This window comes from Podarcis pityusensis, assembly GCF_964106645.2.
Source record: "Podarcis pityusensis genome assembly, chromosome: 8".
NCBI classification, from domain to species: domain Eukaryota; kingdom Metazoa; phylum Chordata; class Lepidosauria; order Squamata; family Lacertidae; genus Podarcis; species Podarcis pityusensis.
This window is the reverse complement of record NC_138033.1, coordinates 19,214,080-19,236,069: the sequence shown is the minus strand read 5'-3', so window position 1 is coordinate 19,236,069 and position 21,990 is coordinate 19,214,080. Positions and strand designations below refer to the sequence as shown.

General features: G+C 43.7%; 1 protein-coding gene across 3 annotated transcripts; it reads right to left on the bottom strand.

The window, feature by feature from the left end:
- Positions 1 to 510: 510 nt before the first annotated feature.
- On the bottom strand, positions 511 to 21,781 carry IL20RB (interleukin 20 receptor subunit beta). Of its 3 annotated transcripts, none has more exons than XM_081015465.1 (7): positions 21,531 to 21,781; positions 14,062 to 14,182; positions 11,909 to 12,099; positions 8,311 to 8,435; positions 5,517 to 5,667; positions 4,842 to 4,984; positions 511 to 3,932 (listed from the first exon to the last, which is right to left on the bottom strand). In XM_081015465.1, exons 1-7 carry the CDS (start codon positions 21,583 to 21,585, stop codon positions 3,807 to 3,809), a joined length of 912 nt encoding a protein of 303 aa, XP_080871591.1. In that variant the 5' UTR covers positions 21,586 to 21,781; the 3' UTR covers positions 511 to 3,806. The 3 variants fall into 3 exon arrangements, with proteins under 3 accessions (XP_080871591.1, XP_080871590.1, XP_080871592.1); XM_081015464.1 differs by having other exon boundaries at positions 4,842 to 4,987; positions 21,531 to 21,778; XM_081015466.1 differs by lacking the exons at positions 14,062 to 14,182; positions 21,531 to 21,781 and adding an exon at positions 12,279 to 12,417 and having other exon boundaries at positions 4,842 to 4,987.
- Between the last annotated feature and the right edge of the window lie 209 nt (positions 21,782 to 21,990).

Here is a 21,990-nt window from a genome sequence, read left to right as displayed (position 1 = left end):
CACAGCGGCTAACCAGATGTCTGTAGGAAATCTGCAAGAGGTACTTTCATCTGAATGTTCATGGGTTGTGGTGTCATGAGATACGAAAATCTTCTGGGTCCACTTTCCCCATGCCGTGCATGATTTTAATAAACTTAATGCAGTAAACTCCAATCCTCGCATTTTCTCTAAGCTAAGACGTCCCAAATGCTTCATAGGGGAGTTGCTCCACCTCCTTAAAAGTTTTCCAACTCTACAATATCCTTTCTGAGGTGAGGCAACCAGAACTGTGGTTGCCCCATATAACGGCAACTCCTTTCTTAATGATCCCTGGCATGGAATCTGCCTTTTTCACAACTGTTGCTGTGAAAGAGAACACTTGGAAATAACAAAACTGAGGACTTCAAACGAGTTGGAGAGGATGAAGACTGCTGCCAGGGCTTCTATTAAAAAAAAATCTACACATTTCCCAGCACTATGAAGTTAAACATATCGTCTCTTCTAATATATATAATAACTTTGACCACACCATTATAATGCCACATTGAATTTTATATGCTTTCTGTGTTTGTGATATAGGTCAGATGTATGTTACACTCACACAAACAGGTAAGATTTACATACAGATGTTCCATGTTACGATTAGCCAGTGACAAGCAATTAATCTATATATGCTGTGCTTGTGTTTTTTATTAGGTCCAGGTTCCAAAAAATCATTACAAAATTTAATAAGTACTTCTTTTGCCAGTAAGGTAAAGGTAAAGGACCCCTGACAGTTAAGTTCAGTCGCGTATGACTCTAGGGTTGCGGCTCTCATCTTGCTTTACTGGTTGAGGGAGCGGACGGTTTGTCTGCAGGCAGTTTTTCCAGGTCATGTGGTCAACATGACTAAGCCACTTTCTCCGGGTCATGTGGCTAGCATGACTAAGCCGCTTCTAGCGAAACCAGTGCAGCGAATGGAAACGCCGTTTACCTTCCTGCCGGAGTGATACCTATTTATCTACTTGCACTTTGACGTGCTTTCGAACTGCTCAGTTGGCAGGAGCTGTGACCGAACAACAGGAGCTCACCCCGTCGCAGGGATTCAAACCGCTGACCTTCTGGTCGGCAAGCCCAAGGCTCAGTGGTTTACACCACAGCGCCACCCACGTCCCAGTTGCCAGTAAGTTATATTCCTTCAAAAACCAGCTATCAAACTAGAGAGGAAGGCTCACAGTGGTTCTGCTCAGGATACTTTACTCCTCTCTTTTCTTAACCACAGAAACTACAACTGCAAGGAGTTGAAAGTAAGGAGCCACAACCACTGTTTCCCTTAACCTCTCCCTGAAACTGATAAATTTCTGTCTTTTTGCTGGACAAAGGTTATGTGAAATTCATTCACTGCAGTTTTTCCTTGCATAGGTAAGTAGTAAAGAACTTGGTTAGATTTCTACATTTTAGTTCAGCTCTTAAAAGGGACATAGGTTTTGCCAGGGGAAAATGTGGCAATCCTAATCTAGTTTTGTAACATCATCACTTCACAGTCTGGTTATGTCAGATTTTGCTGTTCGGCTGAGTTGGGACTGCATTAAAATTCCATGCCAAGATAATTAGGTGCTCTGTGTTCTTTTCCCTGTCCCCACCCCAATCCTATGCATCAGCATTGCTGTGTTACATGATATCTTCCTGCACGCCTTATTACTGGCATAGCACATCTGAGGACTATAAAATATACATGCAAAACATTGTTTTGCTTTCCAGATATCTCTGTATTTTATAGCTAACATTGAGAATGCATAGGCTTTTACACAGAGTTGCAGTACTCAGGATACCATAACTTTTGTAAGGTAACTTTTTGAACTGAACTTAAGTAGTAATCACATGTAACTACATAAAAAAAATTCAGTATTTAAAAATATTTTCCAAGCCTTCCAATGCCTTGCATAGTTAAAAAAAAAATCCCACCAAAATAATGCAAAACTTGTTATGTGTCTTACTTTAAAACCTGGCCCAGAAATTGAATGTTTTTCAAGCAGCAAACTAGTTCCACAGCAAGTGATTTAATCCATTTAAGTAAGATGTGGCCAAGTTTAACCCAATCAGATTAGGCACTGGAAGTAAACAACTTTCAGTAAGTTAGAACTAAGCTGGAAAAGCACAGTAGTTCCTGAATGCAAGGCAGACAACCCATGTGTTGTTGAATTCTGTGTAAAATTCTGAAATGCCTATATAGTGAGGGTCATCTCTCATTGAGCTAGTTCAAACATAATACTAAGCCATAGTTTAGTGTAACAAGAAGGAGCCTCAACAAACCTCAGGTTTGTGCACCTCTCTTCCAGGGCAGACATGAGGAGGAATTTGGAAGTTTTTGCTTATATTTTTTTAAAAATTAAATCACATGCACTAGCGGAGGAAGGGGTGTGTGGTTGGTGCGACTTGCCCGGCTGTCATTCCTGAGCGGGGGTGACATTGCCGCGGGTGGCGCTCGCCACGGGTGCCGGAGCAGCTAGCTCTGCCTCTGATCACATGTTGCCCTAACCTGACAATCTGTGGTTAAACAGTGCTGAAATAAGCAGGGCCATCTTAACCAGAGGCACCAGGCTCTCAGGGGCGCCAGGCCAAGAGTCTGGGGCCCGAGAGTTGGAGTCCGGGGAAGAGCCCACCCGTCGGTTGGAGCACCACGGAGGGCTCCTCTGTTGCGGGTGGCTCTGCGCCGCAAGTTCGGGAGCAAGCAAGCCAGCCAGTGAGGCCCTGAGGCAACTCTGGGCAACCAGGGGGTGGGGTGGCAGGCGGATCTTTGCACCCCGGTGCCGCTTATGCTTAAGATGGCCCTGGAAATAAGCTAACTTGAGACTGTAGTTTAAGAAACGGTCTTATTACAAAAATCCCAGAGTTAAGGTTAACCGTAGCTTAGGGCTATGATTGAAAAATATATGTGAAAAATATTTATTTTTGACTAGGAGGAACATAGGAAGTTTCCTTGTACAGTGGTACCTCAGGTTAAGCACTTAATTCGTTCCGGAGGTCCGTACTTAACCTGAAACTGTTCTTAACCTGAAGCACCACTTTAGCTAATGGGGCCTCCTGCTGCTGCCATGCCGCCGGAGCACGATTTCTGTTCTCATCCTGAAGCAAAGTTCTTAACCTGAAGCACTATTTCTGGGTTAGCGGAATCTGTAACCTGAAGTGTATGTAACCTGAAGCATATGTAACCTGAGGTACCACTGTACCAGGTCAGTCTTTTCCAGCATTGTCTCCTCTGGCATTCAGGATTTTTCACACCATCTTCTAACTGATCCTTTTAAACAGAGGTGCCAGATATTGCACTTAGAACCTTCTGACTCAAAACATGTGCTCTAGCTGCTACCGCTAAGCTACAGTCCGTCACTGAATTTGAACCTGCTGCTCCTTGCTCCTGTTCCGCAAAATCAACATGGATTTGAATTGCATCGCCTTCTAGCACTGCACCTTTATGTTAAAAAGCAAACCCAGCACATTGTAATCAGCCCAAGGTCTTTTAACTCTCAGCTAAGCAGATGATGACAAGCAGCTAGGATCACAGCCTCTGTGGCTATCCATGAGCTTGGCTGCTGTTCTCTGTCAGACAAGGATGAATGGGTCGGCTCCAGCCCCCTCTGTGAAACCCTCAGCGCGGGAACCCGTCTTGCTGGCCCCATGATGCCTTTCCCTTTGAAGAAAGCAAATCCTCAATTTTCTGTCTTTGTGTTGTTAGGAGAGGAAAGCTACCTGTGTGTGTGCGCACTATGTGTGTGTGTGCCTTACTCAGAGAGGCAAAAAGGAGAGCAGCACTGCAGTCTCATCTTGCAGATTGTGTCCTTGGTGTGATATTAAAGAGTTTCATGAATCCACAAGCGGAGAAGCTCTTCAGGGGGTAGCACTTGCACAGACTCATCACATTTCTCCGTCTCCTCTCCCCTGTAATTTAGTAGCCTAGCAGGTGATTCTGTTACTTTCTGGAAAAGAGGGGGGGAGGAGGGAAAAAAAACATACAGTAATGGGGAAAAGATGGAAGAGCATTTACTTCACCACTGCAGAGGGATGGAGGTACTGGATTAGTATTGCAAAGCTCAGTGTTCAAAGCAGTGCTCAGGGCTGTAGCCATAAGAGGGCCTGTGTAAGTCTGATTCCCTTAGGCAGAAATGAGGAACCTGGCTTCCTCCAGTTGTTTATGGGCTTCCATCAGCCCCAGCCAGGTTGGCCAATGGTCAGGATCAGGGATAGTGGAAGCTGGACAGTTTCTCAAGGGCCACAGTGTTGCCCACCCCAGCTTTAAGTGATATTCCACCCTGCTTTTTAATTTTAAAAGTTAAGTATCTAGCCCTCTTCTTGGTGGCACTACGAGGGGAGAAGAGCACAGGTAGGATTCTACCTGATAGTTCACTACGTTGCTCCAGTGTTGGGTTCAACAAGCACAAAGGCAAATATAGTTACATAGCTTTAAACACATTGGGCTACCTGTAACCCGTACAGCATTATCCCTTCATTTACACATCCGAGCACCTCAATGATCTGACTTTTGTCATTTCAAGGTTATGTGCCCATTCAAAGAACATTCCTCCCTACAAAGAATTCTGGGCAATGTGGTTTATCCCTCACAGAATTACAATTCTCAGCAACCTGTAACAACAATGCCCAGAATTCATGGGGGGGGGGGAGAGAAATGTGATTTTAAAAGGTATAGTCATGTGTCTGCAGCCAGACTGATTGCTGCTCTTATGCATTCTAATAACCTGCCCGGGTAACAGGCACAGTATAAGCACCAAGCTTCAACCGATGGCTTTTAAAAGCAGGGCACATCTACCTTTTCTGGAAGTGTTAAGGCACAACCTCAATACAGTACTCCAAACCATTTCTTATCTTACCAAAGTGTCTGGCAGGCTCTCGTTCGGGCAGCAGGAATATTGGCAGATCTGACATGTTTTCCAGGCAACCCAAAGAAGGGCCAAAAGAGTCACAACAGAGATAACCAAGAAGAGTGGGGCGAAGGTGACCAATATGGCTTTGCCTGCTGGAGACAAAAAAGAGTCTGTAGTTGCTAAGAGGGCAGAAAACCACAATGAGGGGCCCTGACCTGAAAAGTATCTGGGAATTGATATAAGCGCCACTGCTGCACATTGTGTTTACATGGCTTTGCACTGTTCTGAAGAAGAGTAATGTGAAGCAGTAAAGTAAAGGGAAGCAGTGCTCCCTTTCCCTTATGGGGTATTCCGAAGCCCATATAGAGTCCTTAAGTGGGTTTCCTATCAGTAGGAGAAAATAACAGAGGCCAACCAGAATATATTGAGAAGCAAAGCGGCTAGTAAGTCTGATCTTTATTCAACGAACTGTTGCAACAGGGTCCCCACTCACCACATGCAGGAGGGAGGAGAACCTTGAACAATGGTACACAAGCCCTTATATAGACTTTTGAAATCGCCCACCCTGTAAGCCCAACAAAGGTGTCACAAATGTTCAAGTTTTTATTAGTTTTATCTGCCCTGGCCCCCCCAGCAGTGGAGAACCATGTCTAGAAAGGAGAGTATCTTTGTTGTTCTTACCTTCGGCCCTCACACACTGCACCTGGCTGAAATTGCTGCTCCGGTTTATGGCTTCAACATAGGTCTGGGCTTTAACACAGTATTCAGTACCAGCTTCCATGGTGTCCATATGTAAGGTAGTGCTGCTGTCTTTCACCACTTTGCGATACACCTAGTTTCACAGAAGCCAGGGTGAAATCAGTTGCATTTGATCAGGTAATGGGAACATATAGCTCAGGCATCCCCAAGCTTTGGCCCTCCAGATGTTTTGGCCTACAACTCCCATGATCCCTAGCTAACAGGACCAGTGGTCAGGGATGATGGGAATTGTAGTCCAAAACATCTGGAAGGCAGAAGCTTGGGGATGCCTGATATAGCTGTCCAGACTAGAGACAGAAAGTTCTGTGAATTTTGGTTCTCTTGGGTTCTCATTTTGCCAGTCTGAAATGCAGTTCTCCACATTTTATATTTTAAAAAATCTTGATGAAAATTCAGCATTTAAGCACAAATTTATCCTATTGAACATAATTTTATATGCAGCACAAACTAATGTACAAACACTTCCCCCTAATATAATGTATTTTTGTATGTTATTTTCATTGGTATCTTTGTTTTTATGCACACTTTTACTTAATATATGCATTTTTGCAAAAATCATTTGGAGAACAGCATCAGAAAATTCTGATAAGAGCAAATTTTGAAAGATATCTATGTTTCTGTTCACATGTTGTTTTGGAATGCACAAATTTGATAGATTCTGCTTTAAATGCATACTGAATGGAATTTCTCCTCCATCCCTACTCCAGACTTTATTGCATTACAACTTCTATCATCCCTGTTCATTGATCATGCTGTTTTGGGCTGAGGTGAGTTGGAGTCCAACAACACCTGGAGAGTCACAGGTTCCCCACCCCTATATTTGATTAACTGGTCTGTTCTTTGCTTTGGCATGAGATCCTGTTTGGTCACCCTCTCTGACACCCGAATAGTAATGAACTCCATTGCTAAACAAGAAGAACCACCACAGCCCATTTCTGTAACGCAGCCAAACGCCTAAGAAAAGGTGCACAAATACTAGAGCCAAAACAAAAACTGTTCACAAATTTGAAAATTCTGCAAGATTTCAGAATGCAAATTTGGCTTTTTGAATTTCCGGTTATTTTCGCATTTTGCTTTCAGATACTTTCAGAGGCACTCATTAAAAAACCGTCTCAGGGAAATATAAATAGGAATGTCTGCAAGCAAATTCAAGTTAGATCTCCCCAATCCCCACCCCTTTTATTTCTAGGCAGTTGTAAGAAATTCTGGGCAATTAGGGAGTTGTAGGAAGTTAAATTGTTATAGTACAAGGCAACTGAAATAAGAGATTAACCCAGGTTCCCTTGTATAGGGAAGGGCCAAAGGTTCTGAAAGCTACCAAGTAAATTGTTTTCTGATTTCTTTGTAGGTAAGCTGAGCAGCTGCCAAACTAGACATTACTTCAATTGCATAGATAGCAACAGTGTCTTTTAAAAAAATGTAATACTAGGTTAGTGGATGAAGCAATTTTCACCGGGATAGCAGAGTATAGGGAAGGGAAGGTTTAATCCAAATTGAACTTTTTTTCTAAAGCTAACTGCAGCAGGGCATAAAGGTAAAGGTAAAGGGACCCCTGACCATTAGGTCCAGTCGTGACCGACTCTGGGGTTGTGGCGCTCATCTCGCTTTATTGGCCGAGGGAGCCGGTGTACAGCTTCCGGGTCATGTGGCCAGCATGACTTAGCCGCTTCTGGCGAACCAGAGCAGCGCACGGAAATGCCGTTTACCTTCCCGCTGGAGCGGTACCTATTTATTTACTTGCACTTTGACGTGCTTTTGAACTGCTAGGTTGGCAGGAGCAGGGACCGAGCAACGGGACCTCACCCCGTCGTGGGGATTCGAACTGCCAACCTTCTGATCGACAAGTCCTAGGCTCTGTGGTTAAGGTGATTTTAATTGAGATCATTGCCCTTGGCCCTGGTTCAGAAGCTCCAGCTGGGGCAGAATGCACTGGCCAGACAGCTGATGGGGGCACATGGCTGGCAACATGTGATACCATTGTTAAAACCTCTGTACTGGCTGCCCATCTACTACTGAGCCAGCTTCAAAGTCCTTGCACTAATTTCTGTTTCACTGAGAAGGAGCAACTGAGAAAGCCTCTCAATGCAGGCCCTTGCACTTTTTGCAAGCTGATCTTTAAACTTATTGATAAAGAGTCTTTTAAGACATGCAGATCCCTGAGCTTTCTGCAACTTGGGTTCCACAACTGAAAAGGTCATACCCTGCGCCACAGCCATTCTGACCTCCTATGGTGATTAAATATAAAACAGATCTTCCGGTTTACTGTTGTGGGCAGGCAGACTTATTGGGAGAAAGCCATCCTTTAAACAGTCTGTTCCCACTTAGGATGTTTGCATTGCAGCAAGCAGGAATCAAAGAGATTGCATACACCATCAGGCAACAGTATATAGCAGGAAAAAATTGGAATTAGGAAGGACCAAAGTGAAGTCTCCTTGTGGATTGTTTTCTGTACTGCTCCATCATAATAACGTTCAGAGTTTTTGGCAGAGCTTCAGGATAGCCTAACCTAACTTCTACAGGGATGTGGAACCTGTGGTCCTCCAGACATTGATGGTCTACAACTTCTCTGATCATGGCCTATGCTGGCCAGGGCTGGTGGAAGTCCAATAACATATGGAAGGCCACAGGTGCATTTGATCTTGTCTATGTAGTTACATGAGAACTTTCTTCTCTTTTGTTCCTACATTCTCAGGCCAGATATAAGACCAAAACTTACCTTGTGCCCTTGGCCCTTCTTCCAGTAATATATCCAGAATTCAAAGGCAGGTCCTAGACGCTCAAGTTCCACTAGCAAATGATATCCATCAGCTGTGACGGTCAACATAGGTGGAATGAGGGAGGCTGTGAAAACGACAGAATCATATCCATCATGGGACCATACATGAATCTCGCATCCCAGCTCAGGAAAAACAAGGATCAATATGCTGTGGAACAGCCTAAAGCAGGGGTCCCCAACCTTTTCCAAGCCTGGGGGAACATTTGGAAATCTAAGGAACTGTTGTGAGAATCACAAAATACCCATTTCATAGAACAAAAACTGTCAATGCTCAGGAACCCCACCCCCCAAAAAGCCCCTCAGCCCAAATACCGATACACATCCCAAAACAAATATCAGACAGTAAGAGAAAAAACAGGCAACTTCCAAAATAGGAGCAACATCCCATACCAAAGGAAGAAAAAAAGACAAATATACACACTCCAAACAAACAGAAAAAAACAGGCAAAGCTGCTGGTGGTGATGGGGGAACGGGATGGGACAGAGGCTTTATGAGGAAAAGGAGGTAAGATGGCGTTTCTGGATGCTCACAATATGCTTTGTAGCCAGGCACAGCATCACTTTGGTTTAAATAACAACACCCTGCAATATAAATAAATAAATAATGGAGGGCGGAGAGGGACCTTGGCAGGTGCCCATGAACACCATATTGGAGGCCGCCAGCCTAATTTGCAACCTCAGCGCCTAGGACTTGCCGATCGCACGGTCAGCGGTTCGAATCCCCGCGGCGGGGTGCGCTCCCGTCGTTCGGTCCCAGTGCCTGCCAACCTAGCAGTTCGAAAGCACCCCCAGGTGCAAGTAGATAAATAGGGACCGCTTACCAGCGGGAAGGTAAACGGCGCTCCGTGTGCTGCGCTGGCTCGCCAGATGCAGCTTGTCACGCTGGCCACGTGACCCGGAAGTGTCTGCGGACAGCGCTGGCTCCCGGCCTATAGAGTGAGATGAGCGCACAACCCTAGAGTCTGTCAAGACTGGCCCGTACGGGCAGGGGTACCTTTACCTTTACCTTTACCATTAAGTATCTCCCCTCCCTACCCCAATGCTGTGGTCCTAATCAATCTTACCCTACCTCAGTTGATCTGATTAAAAGAGAGAGAGACAGAGAAGAGAAGATCCATTCATGGATCTCAAACATTTCATCTGCTTTAGTCCTTACAGTGCATTCTGTGCAAAATTTGAATTCAGTGTGGTTATCTCGTTTGTGGTCCCAGCCTATGGAACGTATAGTATTGCCCAAAGTGATCCACTTGAGCAGAAGCTTACAGCTTTATGTTCAGTGCTGATGTACTGAGTTTGTGAGGTGCTCTCATGCTGATGCACAAATCTTTAGGTACCATCTTGAATCTGTCATCTGTTTTCTCCGATTCCTTCTTGTTTTTCTAGTAGAAACCCCTCAGGGCTAAGTTGGGAGTGGAAACTGGATTCCACCATCAGGGACAGGCATTTAGCAATCTTGCATAGACTTGAAATGTTTCTTGGGCTGCTGAGTTATCAGTTTTGCCTGCAGGCGTCATCTACAGTAATAGTACCAGCAATAGCTACAGAAGAAGGAAGGACAAACCAGTTCTGTCTAGATTCGAAGGGAGACTATACCATCCAAAATACAGCGTGCCTTTATGAATTGCATAGAGAATGGTAATTCAGGCAGATAGTATCAGAAGCATCTGACCAGCTTGTACTCTTGAATTTCACTCCTACACATCAACTGATAAAGAAAAGGGAGCTCTGGCTTCCTTTCCAGCTAGGGCAAAAAACTAAAAGTAAGAGTTGAAAAATGCTGCATCAACTGTCAAATTTTGGAAACAACTTTGTCTGGAAGTCACATTTTCTGAGCTGGAATCCATACTTCTATATAATAAATAATAATAATAATAATAATAATTTATTATTTGTACCCCGCCCATCTGGCTGGGTTTCCCCAGCCACTCTGGGTGGCTTCCACAAAGACCAAAAATACACTAATATGTCATACATTAAAAACTTCCCTGAACAGGGCTGCCTTAAGATGTCTTCTGAATGTCAGGTAGTTGTTTATCACTTTGACATCTGATGGGAGGGCGTTAGTTGTAGTTTCTGGGTCACCTTCAAAGGTAGCCCCACGTAGAGTGCATTGCAGTAGTCCAAGCGGGAGATAACTAGAGCATGCACCACTCTGGCGAGACAGTCCGCAGGCAGGTAGGGTCTCAGCCTGCGTACCAGGTGGTGCTGGTAGACAGCTGCCCTGGATACAGAATTGACCTGCGCCTCCATGGACAGATGTGTGTTTATTAGGTTAAATGTGCTGGCGGAAACTCACTTGCTCCAAACCCATTTTTATTACGACCTCACATTTGTGGAAGGCTGAGCCATGGGATTCAAAACAGATTTTCCGCCTCAACCGTGGTAAATTCCATCAAATTAAAGCAGAGAACTGGGGAGAACTGCACTTGCTGTGATTCTCCTAACTACCAAAGGCACAGGAAAATCCCCAAGTCATTAGATCCGATGGTGAGGCAGCCCACCATTACGTAGGCCCACAGCAGCCGAATCCTAGGGGCCGAGGTCTGTTCAGCCTACCACGATAAAATATTTGAGGGGGTCGGGGGGGTGTCCTAAAGTTGATGGGCATTGCCAGTCAAATGGTGTGCGTGCATAGCATCATATGATTGATTATGCGGGAAAACCCTTATCTCTCCCCTCCCCCAATATTTTAACTAAGTTGGCACCCTATGTAGGCCCCAACCTGTGTACGTTCAATTGTTTCACACACACAGTTTTATCACCTTAATCAGGACCAAGTTTGTGGGGAGGAGTGTCCCACAGCAAAATGCTGTTGGTTTACCAACTCAGTCAAGAGCTTACCTGCCGAGAGTGGCAGGCAGACTTGAGCTGACATTCAGATTTCACAACGTGCCCTGGAGTGATGATATATGTACATCGAGTGCTCCAGTGCATTGTGAGAAATTTAAAGCTGCAACTCAAAGCTGCCTTCCTCAGCTTTGAAGAAGGAGAGGGCAGGGCATGAGTCTGCTTCAGTGGGGTCCTGGCAGGTTTATAGAATCAAAGAATTGTAGAGTTGGAAGGGACCCCAAGCCTCATCTAGTCCACCCCATGCAATGCAGGAATCTCAGCTAAAGCATCCAAGACAGATGGCCATCCAACCTCTGCTTGAAAACCTCCAAGGAAGGAGAGTCCACCACCTTCTGAGGGAAACCATTCCACTGTTAAACAGCTCTTAATGTCATAAAGCTTTTCCTGATGTTTAGTCGGAATCTCCTTTTTGTAACTTGAAGCCATTGGTTTGAGTCCTACCCTCCAGAGCAAGAGAAAACAAGCTTGTTTCCTCTTCCACGTGACAGTCCTTGAGATATTTGAAGATAGCTATCCAATCTCCTCTTTTCCAGGAGAAGCTGCTTGGGTCCTGGCTAAGCTGCTCAATGTGCCAGTTTGCTGACACCCAGGACTGACCTCAGTAGGAACAAGGTCCCCCAATGGGATCATTATCCTAAGGATCCCAGCGTGAGATGTGCATCACAGAGGAGCAGGTGAATGCACTTACTTGTGACACGATTGAAGAAGCTGCTGAGAGTGGCCCAGTGCGAAGCCTGGGTCCCCACACCTGCCTTGACACGTAGATCGTACGGCACCGTGGCAGAAATGTCTTCTGTGATGTCACACTGAGTGACACTAATGCCCGTACACTCTCCAATGGGAATCCAGCTGTCGTTGGCATAGTCTCTCTCATATTCTCTGAGGGGAAGAAGAAGAAAAATCAGGGGAAAGATTGCAACACGCTTTGCTGAAGGCAGTGGTTCTTACTCATTTATTACATAAAATTTGTACACCGCTTGATTGTAAAGAAAACCTCAAAGCGGTTTACAAAAGATGAAACAGTGAAGTTAACCTACTAAAACAGATATTAAAATTACCTCAACCTTCTAAGCATCTGGGTAGGCCTGTCTAAACATGAATGTTTTTAGCAGGTGCCGAAAATAGTACAGTGAAGGCATTTGCTTGATATGAATAGGCAGAGAGTTTTGTAGGCGCTGCCACATTAAACAATTGAGTTCTTACAAATGAAGAACAGGTATTATGTGGCACTGTAGTATTGCCAATTCCGCCAACTGAAGAAGTCGATTGGGCCACTGACCTGCTTCACTCAATAATGTTGATGCTTATTGGTGGCGGCTCTCCAGGAAGAAACCTGGAAATGACAGGGATTGAACCTGGGGCCTTCTGTATGCAAAGTGTGTTACTCAGTTGAGTTATAGAAGACTGAGATCAAAGCACAGTACAAATTACGCACTGTACACTTGAGGGTGACCCGCCCCACCCCGAAGCAAATATTCTGTGCACTTTTTAAAGAATATTTGTTAGGAACCCTCACACACATGTGTTGCAACGTGAATAGTCCCACAAGGGCAGACATGTCTGGTAGCAGATACAATTCTTTCCAACCTTCTCACATGGGCTAGTTTACTGCAACACCACTTAATAACTATGGCTTGGGCCCAAAGACATGCATCAGAATGTCACATTAGGGTTATGTGGGGATAGAAAGGGTTGTACTGCTCCAAACTGGAAGTGGATAATAACATTTTTGAATGCTACTTTGCAAGCAGAAACCTGGAAGAGGGAGCAAGCTGGGCTAGAACCTCTTTCCGCAATGTTCTACTTTTTTCTCACTTGCAGGAGTTTTGTTTTGTTTTTAACGCTTGGGAACATTCAAAGGCATCTCATTTATAGTCTGGAACCATAGGCTGTGTGCACAACCCCATTTACTCTGCATTCAGTACATTCCCACTTAGAAACCAGAGTACACACCACAACAGCCACAATCCAAATCTATCCTGTTGTTTCTTATGAAATAATGCATTTTGATGCATTCCCCCACCCCCAAAAGAAACCAGTTTAGATCCTTATTGAGAAAAAGAATGACGTGGCTGTGTTAACTTGACCACCTCAGGATATTTACCACATTATTTGGCTGAATGTGTGGGTTGGGCCTAGGTCCTACTACATGCTCCAGTCTGTGAGGAAATTTTGCAAGAGCTCAGCCAAAGGAGCAGGATAGGCCCTCAACAGCTTGCATTGGCTTGGGTCATAAGATCCCGGCTGGGTCAGACCAAAGGCCTATCCAGTCTAGGTTCTTGCTCCTAACAGTGGCTAACCTTATGCCTACAGGAAGCCCACAACAAGGGCATGAGGGCAATAGGGCTATCCCACTGTTGTCTTCCAGCATCTGATATTCAGAGGCATTCTGCCATCATGACTAGCAACAGAATTTGCCTAATGGGGATTATCTGATTGATTTTTTATTTTTATTGTTATTCATGTTTTTATACCATTTTATGCTGCTTTTATAATTAGGGTAAGTGTTTTAAAGTGTTTTAAATTTGTTGTTAGCCACCCTGAGCCCGGTTTTTGAACTGGGAAGGGCGGGGTATAAATAAAAAATTATTATTATTATTACCCTTTTAAAAACATCAACTATATATTTTGGACACCATAGTTTAATACTGAATGGTGTGAATAAATTCCCTTCAGCTTAACTGGATGATCTCAACCCCGTGTTCTAATTATCCATTTCCTCACACCATGCATAATTTAAGACTCTTCTGTCTTGTCCTTTACATACTTGCCTAAAAAGAAAAAAGAAAGGTCAGCAGTGATATTTACTCCATGTTTAGACTCAATGTGAAGAAAAGTTACCCTTGAAATTCGACGGAATATTTTACAGCTGCTCCAGGCACCGTCACCGGGCTCCATACTAGAAAGTGCTTCATATTAGTGGACAGGATCGTGATGTTCCGAGGAGCGGGCAGTAACACACCTTTGCGTAGGAATCACCCAGGAACATGCAAACAAGGGAGAAAACCAGAAATTACAATTGGCTCTGTGAGTTATTATGGAGGAGCAGAGGTTACTGTTACCGCTGGGTTGCTCTGTCAACAGGGTACAGACTGATGTGCTCATGTCCAGCTTTGTCTGAGAAATGTGTGGAATCCTCTACCTTGGAGATTTTTATATACAGTATATAAAAAAGTCAAATGAACATCTGTCAAAGATGCTCTAGATCAGTGGTTCCCAATTAGCTAAATACTGCGGACTTCCTACTTTTGAAACTTTTGATATTCCTGTTGTAGTTTTTGTTATGTGAATGGGATCCATGGACCACAAGATGGGAACCGCTGTTCTAGCTATTTGACACACTCTGAAAATTTGGGCAGCTGCCTATGTAGAAATCACACTTCTGTTTCAAAGATCAGTTCCTGTACATAAAAGGGCTTTTGCTTAACTACAGTTTTTTTCCAGATTAGGGCTGCAGGGCACCTCCATCAGCTCTGCTAAGAGACCATCTTCATCAGACCCTTCCCTCAGTTGTCATCTGCCAATGGCACTCATTCCATCAGGCTACAGGAGAGGAAGAGATGGAACAGCAGAGCCTACCCTTCAACCAGTCAGCAATGTTTGGCTCCTCCTCTTCAAATCTCTCCATTCCAGCTGGTTGCGACAAGACATCTGTTACTACGAACTAGTGCCTGAACTTGTTTTCTGTACTTGCTATTCCCCTCCTCCCCACCTTTCCTTGTGTGCTATGTATCTTCGATTATGAGCCTGAGGGCAGGGACTGCCTCATCACTGATAGATGCAAACTGCTCTGGGAGGCCTTTTTTCTTTCAGGTTGAACTATGAAAGAAAAACGCTGCTACTGCAATGGCTGATAATGATGATGTATAGACTACAGTTAACATTAACTACGATCAGTGATATTTTTCTAGAAAAAGAAGTGCCAGAAATGAGTTCTGGTGAGTTCTGGATGAAAAATCCCTGACTATGATTACCTTCAAACAAGTCAACTTGAAACCATAGCTACTGAAGCTGGCTTGTTTTATAATGTTCATAAGGAGGACTGTGCACATGCTTCGCATGTGAAAGTTTAATTCCTGCCATCTCCAGGAGAGCATTTGCCCCTCGGTGTAAACAGCAGTGGGTGGATCAAAGGTTTAATTAAGGAGAAGTGTTATGTACTGAGTTGAATAGAATCCAAACTGCAGCAGTCTGATTGGTCCTAGAACAATAGGATCCAAAATGCAGCAGTCTGATTGGTCCTAGAACAATAGGATTCAGAATGCAGCAGTCTGATTGGTCCTAGAACAATGCAGCAGTATGATTGGTTGGCAGGAACCACCCAATCATGCTCCAGATAGAAGTGAATCCACAACCTGATTGGCTTACAGTAGAATTCCGGAATTAGCCAATCACGTGCAGCCCATTGTGTAAATAATGTATATAAAGCAGATACTTTGAGGGGACTTTCATTCATTCCTCCTCACCACTATGAGCTGAATAAAGAGCATGAAATCACTTTGCGACTCTGAGTATATTTCAAGAAGGAAGAGTCCTTTGCACCTAACCATAATTTGCATGTCTGGACGACATGAATAAATGTGGCTAATCAAAAGCAGAAGCTTCCTAACTCTGGGAGAGTGCAGCAGTATATTGTTATGGCAAGTGCCTTTCTGGTTAAATAATAATAATGAGGTGCCAGGGCTCATAGCTTGATAAAAGCATTACAGGCGTCAACACAACATAGCTGACATGGGCAGCAAAAGCAATAGGCGACTCGGTACCAGTGAGTACTGGTCACAGAAAAAGCACTGGTTATGGCTAATGGCTAAAACCAATGCTATTTTTCTTTAAAAAAAAAAAAAAAAGAGGTGTGAGAACTCACCATGAACACCTCCCTCATTCTCTTAGAATGGGAATGGTGCCCACCTGAGAGGTGCTGGAACTCAGTTCCGGCTGAAAAAAAAGCCCTAGCTAAAACCAGACTAAAAGAATATGTGGGGAAATTTTGTTTCGCAAGGTGTAGCCCGGAAAGGAGTCACCAAATCTTGTGCGTCACTTGTTTGAGGATTGAGTAGCCTGAGGGCCTTTCGTTACAATTCATTTTAACTTGGTTCCTCATGTCATGTGCATGGGTCACATATTTCCCCTCAAACCTGTCCTCCTGTTTGTGAAGATACCACTTTTTCTTTTTTTTAGTACTCAAGGAGATATAGCTCTGAGGAAGCTCAGGCCAAGAAGCACATGCCGCCAGCTCCTTGTAAGGACCATCAATGGTCTGAGGGAACTATTTGGGCACCAGTACTATTCCCCGGGGCTACTTAAGACCTGTGCAACCTGAGGGAAGGCAGAAGTGATGAAGCCCAGGGGAGGAAGAACCTACCATCAGCTTTCAGTTGACCTGAGAGACTTTGGCCACTCTCCATTTTATAGGATTTTTTGTTTTTTGTTTTAGTGTTTTACAATTGTGAACTGCCTTTGGTACCTAAGCAGAAAGGCACCACATATATATAAAAGAAATACATTATAGACCAGGGTTGTGTGTTTTTTGCGCATTTAAGGTCCCCATCATTTAAAGCAGTATTATACCACTTTTAACTGCCCTGGCTTCCCCTGAAGAATCCTGGGAAATGTAGTTAATTATATCATTTATTAATAATAGTAATCTCCCTTCCATCTCTGTCACCATGGAGAAATTATCTTAAATCTCTAGACTGAAGTATACCCTGTGGATGTGAGCTTAATCTGTAATGTAAAAGATTTTCCAAGTCTGTTTTGATGCAATGTGGATGACTGCACACAATACTTAACATCTGTGCATGTATTTGTCCTGGAAGACAACACTCTATGCTTGATAATTGTTTTTAACTTTTTCAACAAAGTTTGTAACCATACCACTTTAAACAATCACGCCTTCCACCAAAGAATCCCAGGGACAAGTTTGTTAAGTGTTCTGAGAGTTGATATTAGGTTAAGTACAAGAATAACCTTGCACATTTGTAAGTCCCCCCCGCCCTTTTCTTTCTTTTTTACACAGGTGTCTTAACAATTGCTATTCTTTTCATGTCTTATTTTACCTTGTGCACTTATAATTTTATACTAGGTATATATATTTTTCTATTTTCCAATAAAGAACATAACTCTTTAACAGGTGGTACTATAGAGGTGTGGAGCAAATGGTATAAGAAACGAGCTTCCTCACCCTAAATCCTGCTTCCTTATATACCACAATTTCAAGATAACTTAGCAGTATCTACTATTCTTTCCAAAGCAGGGCTCCATCGCCTGCAAGACTTTTATGAAAACGATGTGCCACTTACATAACCACAACTCCTGGAACACTTGAAAGGTTCAGGCATAGATTGGCATGGGGTAGCCACAGAGTCATGACACTTTATGAACATCTAACTTTAGCAAGCTCCCAGAAAGGCAGGGCCTGTGTGATATATTGCCTACTGATACAATCCCAGTTCTATTCACTTACTACTTTGAAACTGGTGTGAGAGACGGACCCTATAAACAAACTGAAAGATTCTCAATGGCTTAAGATTTTATCCACCCATCCCTTTAGGTCTGTGTCTGCTAACATGAAGGAGAATTCTTTGAGAGTGAACGCCTTTGGCTTTAAAAAATAAGGAAAAACATAAGCATCCTACACTGTACTGTATTAATTAACAAATAAAATGAACCTCACCAGCTGTGAATGGATAGACTATGTGTTATTGCTGTCTTAACATTTGTGTACATGTATTTATTTGATCGCCGAAGAATTGATGCTTTGAATTATGGTGCTGGAGGAGACTCTTGAGAGTCCCATTGACTGCAAGAAGATCAAACGTATCCATTCTGAAGGAAATCAGCCCTGAGTGCTCACTGGAAGGACAGATCGTGAAGCTGAGGCTCCAATACTTTGGCTACCTCATGAGAAGAGAAGACTCTCTGGAAAAGACCCTGATGTTGGGAAAGATTGAAGGCACAAGGAGAAGGGGACGACAGAGGATGAGATGGTTGGACGGTGTTCTCGAAGCTACAAACATGAGTCTGACCAAACTGCGGGAGGCAGTGGAAGACAGGAGTGCCTGGCGTGCTCTGGTCCATGGGGTCACAAAGAGTCGGACACGACTAAACGACTAAACAACAACAATAACAAATTTATTTGCATAGCTACCGCTAAGAGAGAAATCAAAGTTATTGGGATGTAAGAGAAGTGGGGAGGGTCATCAAACCAATTTAAAAGGCCTGACTGATTTTAAAACCCAGTGCCAAAAAGTAAAACCTCCCTGCAGAGTGTTTTCCAAAAATGGAGTCAGTGGTGTGCGGTCAGTGGACTAGGCTAGTCCCCTAAATGTTCCCCTGACACCTCCTTCCCAAAGCCCGGAAAGTTTCTGCCTGGCTTAGGGAGGGAGGCACGATGCTCACATACACAGTGTCCTCCCCACAATTACCCTCACAAGCTGGCACCTCTGGCCCTAACTGTTCCCCTACGGACAATTTCACCACACACCACTGATTGGAGCAACACCACAGAAAAGTCACATAAAGAAATATATGAAAAGATTTGGTTTTGGAGCTCAAATTTAATATACAATAGTTAAAGTGTTCAAGGATATAAGACAATAGCATAACATATAAAAAGGTAAAGGTAAAGGACCCCTGACAGTTAAGCCCAGTCGTGAACGATTCTGGGGTTACGGCACTCATCTCGCTTTACTGGCCAAAGGAGCCGACGTTTGTCCGCAGACAGTTTTTCCGGGTCATGTTGCCAGCATGAGTAAGATGCTCCTGGCGAAACCAGAGCACCACACAGAAATTCGGACCACCGACCTTCCTATCGGCATGCCCTAGGCTCAGTGGTCTAGACCACAGTGCCACCCGTGTCCCTATAGCGTAACATATATGGAACAACAAATACAAACCTCTGTCAACACAACAAGAATCAATATTATGTAGAGAAGATCGCACATGGGGGGAGGGAGGTATAGGGCAGTATTTGGAAAATTGTTAAAGATATATGTGATTTAAGAGGTAAAGAACAAGGAGTCAAAAGAAGGAGACTAACATTAATGAACAGTAAAATAAGGAAATCTGAGAAGAATATGGTACAAATGAAAACATGTGAGTCATGTTCTTGCTTGTATTTTGGTTTATTTGGTTTATTTTGGTTGTAAAGTCTTCTGTTGTAAAGATTGTATATAAAAAGAAATAAAACATAAAAAGTGAAGAAAAGAAAAGTCCCTCTCTTTAACCAAGGAGATGGCGAATGACAAGGTGGTCGCAATGTCCCCCCATGATGACAACTGTCCAACAACAAAAAGGTAAATGGAACTGAGACTAGCAGAACTATTGAAGAACACAGTGACTCCCCTGAAGACAAAAATCAGTGACCTGACCTCCAAAGTGGAGACCTTCACTGGCATCATCTCCACTCTAGAAAAGGAAAACCAGATCCAACTAAAACAAATAGAGCAACTCAGAGAGGATAACACACGTCTGAAAAATAAGTCAGCTGATACGGATAGCTGCCAAGAAAGAGAAAGCATGGAAGCAAGAATTAAACTAGGAGCCCTTGAAAATCACAGTAGACACTGCAATATTGGCTTCCGCAATTTCCCTGATAAAACAGAAGACAAAAACCAGGCTGATCTCATTGTATGCTGGCTAAAAACCACAATTCCAAATCTGAAACTTGAAGTAGATGATCTGAAAAGGGCACACAGAGCTCTAAGACCCATGCGGAAAGCCAAACGCCCCTCCACAAGACATGACATCATCGTGTGCTTCACCTGCTACAAAAATAAAAAAGAAATATGGAACAATCTCAGAAACTCAACCAACTTCCAATATTGAGAAAACCGCATTCTGGCCTTTAAGGATTTATCGCAAGAGACCCTAAACCGAAGAAAAAACCTACGACCATGTATCCAACATCTTCAACAAGCAGGAATCAAGTACCGACTTTCGCCTCATTGTAACAACTGACACAGCACAGCACATGGCCACCGGCATACCTGAAGCCCTGCAACTTCTGGAGAACCTCAGACTTAACCTTCCACCAGAATGGCAGCCATCTGACCCACCGAACAACAACCAAGAAGAAAATACAGCTAATGAGTGAACGACAGTCAACAAGAGAAAGAATAACAGAAACGACATGACAATGCAAACCAAGACAGTAAAGTACCACTCACAGAACAGCTCCACTGAACACAGAACACAGGACTACGAACTAACCTCAGCTAAGCCCACAAATCACAGATTGACAACCCTGCAACAACATCTACTGCCGAATTAAGCACCCAGAAAGCACCTCAAACCAATAGATTGGTGAAGCCCCCTCTTTCCCCCCTTTCCTCCCCCCCCCTTGTTATCCACAGATATCTTTTCCACACCAACACTTTTTTCTTCTTTGGCGATCACTCGTAATAAGATTGTCTTCCATGAACACGATTTTAACAGTGAGTCCGTAAATGACTATGGAGGCCAATTCTGGATCTACATGTCCTTCCACAGTGGGGACATAGGTTTCCTGGTGGGAGTTGATCATGGTGAGGGTTCACCAAGCGTGCCTTCCTCTTAGCACGTTTCTCCCTTTTGTCCTGAGTTCGAGTGTCTTCAAAGCCCATGACACCTTTGGTAAAGGCTGTTCTCCAACTGGAGCACTCACAGGCTAGTGTTTCCCAGTTGTCGGTGTTTATACTACATTTTAAAATTTGCCCTGAGAGAGTCTTTAAACCTATCTTGTTGACCACCAGCATTACGCTTTCCATTTTTAAGTTCGGAATAAAGTAGGTGCTTTGGAAGACAATAACCAACCCAGGTGACGCTCCTCCATTCTCTCAAACTCCACCCACCCCAACACCCCATCCACCCCAACAACTCCTCACCCCAACAATCCATCCCCCAACACCCCCCCTTGCTGTAATGACTATACACAAAAAATAAGCACACGAACAAAAATAGAACCCACCTCCCCTCCTTCTACATCCCATTCCTTACCACGTGAATACAAAAAAACAAAATATGCAGGTAAAAGAAAAGGAAAACAGAAAAAGGCAAACTCATGCTAACGAAAACAACACTCCCACCCCAATAAAACAAACAGCATTTTCTAAGAATAAAAAGAAGGAAGGAAGGAAGGAAAAGTCCCTTTCTCCCTAGGACATATCTTAACAGATTTCACCAATTAATGTTACTTGGAGAAGAGTCTCATTTTAAGATACAGTATAAAGAAAATCTAGGCGATCTGGAAGTTACAGTTAGTTCTAGGCGATTTCCCCCCAGCTCCATGCCCCATCATTCTGAACCGGGATCAAACATAAATAACCACATACCTGACACAAAAAGTGGCATCAAATAAAAGATAAAGGACCGGAAGCAAATTGCCATTTCACTCCAAATTAGGAAGTCTGCTGGGGTATGGCTGGCCCTGGCATTTTCTGTTCCTGGGCCAAGAGTCTCTCCATGTTCTGAGCTGAATGGCAACTTGAATGTTCAGCGCAGAATGCTGTTGCCGTTGCTGCAGCATGTAAACTGCTCCAATAGTCACGAGTGTGGCTGCTACTGGATCCTACCTTACACATGCAATTGCATTGCTCAGGAAGGTGTGGCCACAGGTAATTTAGGTTCTGTAACAGGTTCAGTTAATTTCATTTGGGTAGTTTCCTACACTATAGGTTGAGCAATTGACCTAGAGAGAGAGAGAAAAAATGCTGGCTACGTTGGCTCTGAGATTAGGCAATCGACAACTTGGAGGAAAGCTCAGTTGCAACAACCAGATATTATCAAAATTCT